This window comes from Solanum stenotomum, chromosome 8 (genome assembly GCF_019186545.1).
Source record: "Solanum stenotomum isolate F172 chromosome 8, ASM1918654v1, whole genome shotgun sequence".
NCBI classification, from domain to species: domain Eukaryota; kingdom Viridiplantae; phylum Streptophyta; class Magnoliopsida; order Solanales; family Solanaceae; genus Solanum; species Solanum stenotomum.
The window spans coordinates 25777190-25783084 of NC_064289.1; the positions used below are offsets into that span (position 1 = coordinate 25777190).

General features: G+C 30.7%; 1 protein-coding gene across 1 annotated transcript; it reads right to left on the reverse strand.

Annotated features, from left to right (window-relative positions):
- Window positions 1-1187: 1187 nt before the first annotated feature.
- On the reverse strand, window positions 1188-3895 carry LOC125873656 (homeobox-leucine zipper protein ANTHOCYANINLESS 2-like). Its single transcript, XM_049554543.1, has 6 exons — window positions 3665-3895; window positions 3252-3353; window positions 2946-3158; window positions 2133-2295; window positions 1677-2035; window positions 1188-1571 (listed from the first exon to the last, which is right to left on the reverse strand). Exons 1-6 carry the CDS (start codon window positions 3893-3895, stop codon window positions 1188-1190), a joined length of 1452 nt encoding a protein of 483 aa, XP_049410500.1.
- Window positions 3896-5895: the final 2000 nt, after the last annotated feature.

The window sequence follows — 5895 nt, forward strand, 5'->3', positions numbered from 1 at the left end:
TTATTTTAATTTATTAAATTGCAAGATGAAGAACCAAAACAGGTAAGATAACTATCGATGAGAGAAGAATAAAAAGTTATTAAGACACATAACCAAATACATTAGATGCCTAAATAGAAACTCACTCAAACGAATGAAGAATATCTTAAAAAAATATATAGGAGAGCAAAATAAAAAATATAATAACAAAGAATGGAGGATGCAAGTGAGAGAGAATGGCAAAAAATAAATAAAAGAACACTGCAATTTCTCCCACTTGCGCTAAAAAATGGAATATAGAAGAGATGTTGAAGTCATATCAATATGTGTCCCAAGGCAAGAAATTGGAAAGACTGCAATTACTACTCCAAGTGACACGTAAATTTGCAGGCATAAATTAGAGAGAGTTGAATAGTCACAATTGCCCTCAAATATGAATTGAATGACAGGAAGCAAACATGTTGATACTCATTTTGAACTCACTCTTCTAATATAGTAGAATTTGTTCCAAGTCAGTAGTTAAGATAATATTTATTTAACTTTTAAAAAGTTGAAGGGGTTATAAAACCCCCACAAATATATAGTGTGTGCTTGAATTTTTTTGTATAGTTCAGGTTGGGGTGTAATCATGCATTTTCGCTTTTATTTATTTGAAAGTAAAACATAATGATTATTTATTTATGTTGAAAATATAGCCAATATTTACATTTTATTATTACTAGTAATCTATGATGATAATGAATTTATCAAACATATTCCTCAGGATGCTTCCACTTCAAATTTTCTATAAATCTCAAATAGTTAAACGTTACTTCTCAACACTTAGCCAATAATCGAATTTGTCACTTCAAAGTTTTATATATGATACAATCATTTTTCTTCCCGATAAGCTACATTATATTTATTAGGTGAATGTGTTTGTTAAATGCAAAATGATAGTATTTAATAACAAATGTGAGATTCAAAATTTTGTTAATTTCAAAAAAAAAATTGTTAATTTTTGCTCTGATTATTATAAAGTTGGCTTGAGATCAAGAACATTAATGCAAAACAAAATCAAACAAGCAATAGAGAATGAGATATCAATATGATTTTTTTTAGATAAACTCAAAATAGTACAATCTAATAATATTATGATCCAAATCAAGAAAGACATAAGAGACTCAAAACACATAACAAATCAATGGATGGCAGATAGCCTTGAAATATCACTTGCATTTAAGAGCACTCTTGATCTTATGAATTGTGTGTGAGATGAGTGCATTTGCTTCTTTGACCAACTCCATAGAAAGAGTTGTAGCTGGAAAGATGTTCCCCACCATTTGAAAGCTGATAGTCACCAACGATCCACCACCGAACCCATGATTCATCTCCCCAGAAATAACATTATAGTTATTAGTTGTAGAGAAATCTTGAAAACAATCTGGGACTATTGTTATTCCATTTGAGAAGAGAGTCACACAAGAAGAGTCCCCCCCTTTCATCACGGTATTAATTTCTTGTGAATTAATTGTAGCATAAACCAAAAGAGATCCAGTTGCATCCATGCAACTATCTTGCAAGATCACTTGATTAGCACCAGAATCATCCCCCTACATGTCCGAATCAAAAGAAAAGATTATTTATAAATTAACAATTAATATAAAAACTAATTCAATTATGTATCCAAAAAAAAAACACAACAATTAACCACTCACATGAGGAAAAAAGAGAGAAATGTTATTGTTGACAGTTTGACCCTTAGAAATGTTGATCATTCGTTTCATGGGACAAGTATTGGACAAGACATCCCACTGGCTCCTTATTTGTTCATTAGTGAGAAATTTGAACAAACGTTGGTGTTTCACTGGTAACCAAATTGTCTTTGTAGCACTTAACACCATACCAGTCGATTCACCAAGGTCACTAATATTTGTCCTCATCATTAATTTGGAATTTTCTTTATTTGCTAGTTGAATTATTTCCCAATAGTGAGCGGTTGCACAAACGCCCGCACAAAAATTATGCGTCATGCGTTGAGCCAACATCCTTATACCTCTCTCACCACTTAAATCAACTGCCACAAATAAAGCTACATAAGAATCAATTATTTTTAATATTCAAAAGTATAAAAAAATAAATGGCACAATAATTAAACCTCTATGCATGATTACCTATGGGATCAATAATTGACTTCATCACTTTCAAGAACTGATATTGTCTTTGCAAAGTAGCCATCCACCTTTGAGCACCAAATCCCAGACCAGTCTTTATCATAGGGCGATACCAATCGTGGACAAGGTTTTCATTATATTCCATGTGCTCAATCCAAGTAACCTGAAAATATTTCATCAATATTACAAAATCACTAGACAGAAAAAATATGAGCCTGCATGAAAAATTAACTTAATTATTAATTAAAATAAAATGGCCATTATTGGAGACAACTTAGAAAATTCAACCATTAAATAAAAAGAGTCAATCACAAGAAATGTATCCTCAAAAATGATTTCTAGTGGTCTTGCCAATAAATATGGAAGGGGGGAGTGTGCAAAATATTTAGGTCTTGCATTTGGTATGATGCGAGGATACAAGGAAACAAAAAATTGTAAAAAAATTAATGTATCTAATATATTAATTTGAAAGTGAGCATACAAAAATTAGACTATTAGAATTTTATTGCATGGTTAGAAGGTGAAGAATAATAAAAATAAATTCTTTATCAAGAAAGAATATAGTATGTTCTAAATAGTCTCATTACTCAAAGCTAGAAGAAAGTTGATCTTTCTCATTCCAAATAAATAAAGAATAATTTTGATAGAGAATAAAGCACTACAATGAATACATAGATTGTATTATGAAAAAATCAATAAAAATAAATCAACAAGTATAAAATTAATAAAATATGAGCGATCTAGTGCATTAAATTTCAAAAAATATAAAGGCATATGAAATGCAAAATAAAAAGTTAATTTATTTTGAATTACCTGGCAATAACCATTTGGCATATCTTGTAAAATACAGCCAGATGGGAGCCTCCGACAATTTTCAATTTTGCTCTCTTGTGAACCTTCTTGAATTGTGTCAACAGACACATCGACTATAGCCCATACACCTTCAACATGTTTCTTACAGAAGCGAAGAAATTGTACTTCGCGAACAGAAACTAGGTCAAAAATGATTTGCAATTCAGTTTTAATCTGCAAATAATTACTTTCAAGTTGTTAGTGCATGAAATAATAAAATAAATAAGATATGTAGTTTTCATCAAAATAATAAGTAAATAGAAATACCAATAACAGAGAACCACTCTTATTTCCACCTATGCCAGTGGAAATCACATCAGTAGTATATGTTTTTCCAACAATGCATGGAAACATCTCTACCCACTGCCTCTGCATATATACAATACAGTACATAACAAAAAATAAAAATATAACATGTCAACACATACTTGTCTTCATCACTTGACGTTAAATTTGATTGATTAAATAATATGCAACAATAACTAATTGAAGCACCACTAAAAAAAACTAATAAAAAGATATGTCAAATATAGTAAAAGTAAGAGTACAACTAATTAAAAAGAATAAAAATAAAAAGAACTAATTATTCACGTCAAATAAGGGGTAGGTGGTAAGGAGATAATAGTTCTTAAAAATGAGACAGAGGAAAACATTGAATTTAAAATGAAGAGCCTACGTACCTTATCCATCAGTGTATTCACCAATGCCAAACGGGTGTCAGCCACTGTACCCGATGCCCTTGTCGCTTCCGTTGTGAAATGCTCAGGTTTTGTGCCAATTAATGGGGTAAACAATTGAGCATATTCCTTAATATTTAACGTTTCTCCACCTCCATCCAAACTGCTTACCCAAAGAGGTTTATCATTCTCAAGATCTCGAAAAAACTCTTTATTTTCGCATCTTAAACTCATGTTGAACTATTTATTATTTTATAAGATGTTCCCCAAAAATATTCCATATATCACAAAAGTTACATTGATAACTTATAAGATCTATAAACCAACAAAAAACAACCTTGTTAACTCTCCAAAGAATAAAAAGCATTAGACTTGGAGATCATTAAATGTTGATATTTAGAATGCAGACATACACAGTATATATGGGGTAATTAATTTAATGAATTTACAAAAATCTTGCAAAATAGGAACAAAAAAGGTAGAAAAGAAATGAATAATTAATTAACATATAAATAACTTACATAGAATGACAACACGTCTTGCTTAGTACTTGAAGATATCAATGGGAAGTCTCAAGAATACAACTACTTGATTAACTTAGTGAAGCAATTTTAGAATGGTCTGAAAAATATGATTAGTAGTAGCTATATTTACTACAAGTTTTCTCTAGATTGGAAGGAGAAATGAGTCAACTTTGAGTTGTTTCCTACTCACTTACCAAAAGATAATGATAAAGATGTTTGACCAATTGACATAATACATAAATATGCCCTTTTAATTAACTTTATTTTATATTTATGTCCTCCAACTTTGACTGTGCACAAGTAGACACTCGAACTTGTATATAATATATAATATGAAATATCATTACTATTTATAAAATATTAAATAATTACATATTATTGCATTATGATGGGACGATGCACTGTTATTTTTTCATGAAGAAAACATGATTGTTGTGAAAAGTCATTTGTTCATGAAAGAACATGACTCATATGAAAAGTTATTTTATCATGAAAGAACATGAATCTTATGAAAAGTCATCTCTTAACTTCTATAAATATAAATATTCTCTAGAAATAGCCTAAGAAAAATTTGCATGTATAAACATAGGGCTTTGTTGTATTCTGAAGGGATTTGTTTGTATTTTTCCCAATATGTATACATGCAATATCTCTTTAAAGAAAGTTATTACACGCCTCAAAGTCTTCTTCTTCTTCAATTTTTATTTCCTATTATTTTTTTCTAACAATTACGTTATTGCTCCAAGACATCAATATTTGCTAAACACCTCAAAAATTTCTATATTAAGATCCTTATAATTCTTCGTAGGTGTATAGATTTATACTAGGTGATTTTATCACAATCTAAAAAATAGATGTGATGACACTTGTCTATCCTTACTAAGACAAATTAGCCTCAACCCAAAAGAATCGAAAGAAATGTAGAAAGATAAAACAAGAACAAGATAAAAGCAGAAAACTTATTCATTTTATTAACACCCCAAAACCGGGTTGTTACACGTACAAACCACTAATACATAAAGTGCAAAATTAAGAAATAAGTACAAGTCTCAAGTCTTTATTTCTCAATTAGAACAAAGCATTAAAAGAAGAAATGGAGGGTCCGCCAGGATGACAAGCAACTACCTCTCAACAGGTCCTTGACAAGCCTTGAAAATGGGAGAGAAAGAACAAACATGCTATACTGGGCTCGGAACCTGAACAAGTGTAGAAGCAAGGAGTGAGTACCAACAACACGGTACCCAACAGGAAATCTAATAAAAAAACAAGTTAGAAATTGAGTACTCCTTTCATCCCAATGAACCTCCTCCAACTAAAATATGCATAGAAATCAGCCCAACCTAAAAGTTCTACAATACACAGCTCACAAGGCTCAATAATCACAGTTCAATAGTCACAATTCAACAATTAACACGTATCAAGTACATTAATCTCAATATCAACTAGATCGATCACAAGTAACTAGTGCATCAATCACAGTTAACAAATATGCCAAACATAAGCGTCAAATCATAATAATCAAACTCTTACCGGAATCATTTCCCTTTGGAACAATATCATTAATCAGAACCATCTTCCATCAGCTTTATAACCTATCACTAGCCGAAACAATTTTTCATCGTCTTTATATCATATGATTAGCTGGAATCATTTCCCATTGGCGTTGTATCACTAGTCGGAACCATTTCTCATTGGTTTTGTACCACTAGC

Bases quoted from the DNA above. Each gene is read 5' to 3' on its own strand.
- LOC125873656 (XM_049554543.1), bottom strand. From the start codon at position 3,895: ATGAGTTTAAGATGCGAAAATAAAGAGTTTTTTCGAGATCTTGAGAAT. The intron at 2,296-2,945 runs GTAATTCAAAAT...AAATATTTTCAG, and splicing joins TGCCAAATGGTTATTGCCAG to GTTACTTGGATTGAGCACAT. The intron at 2,036-2,132 runs GTAATCATGCAT...TATTTGTGGCAG, and splicing joins GTCAATTATTGATCCCATAG to TTGATTTAAGTGGTGAGAGA.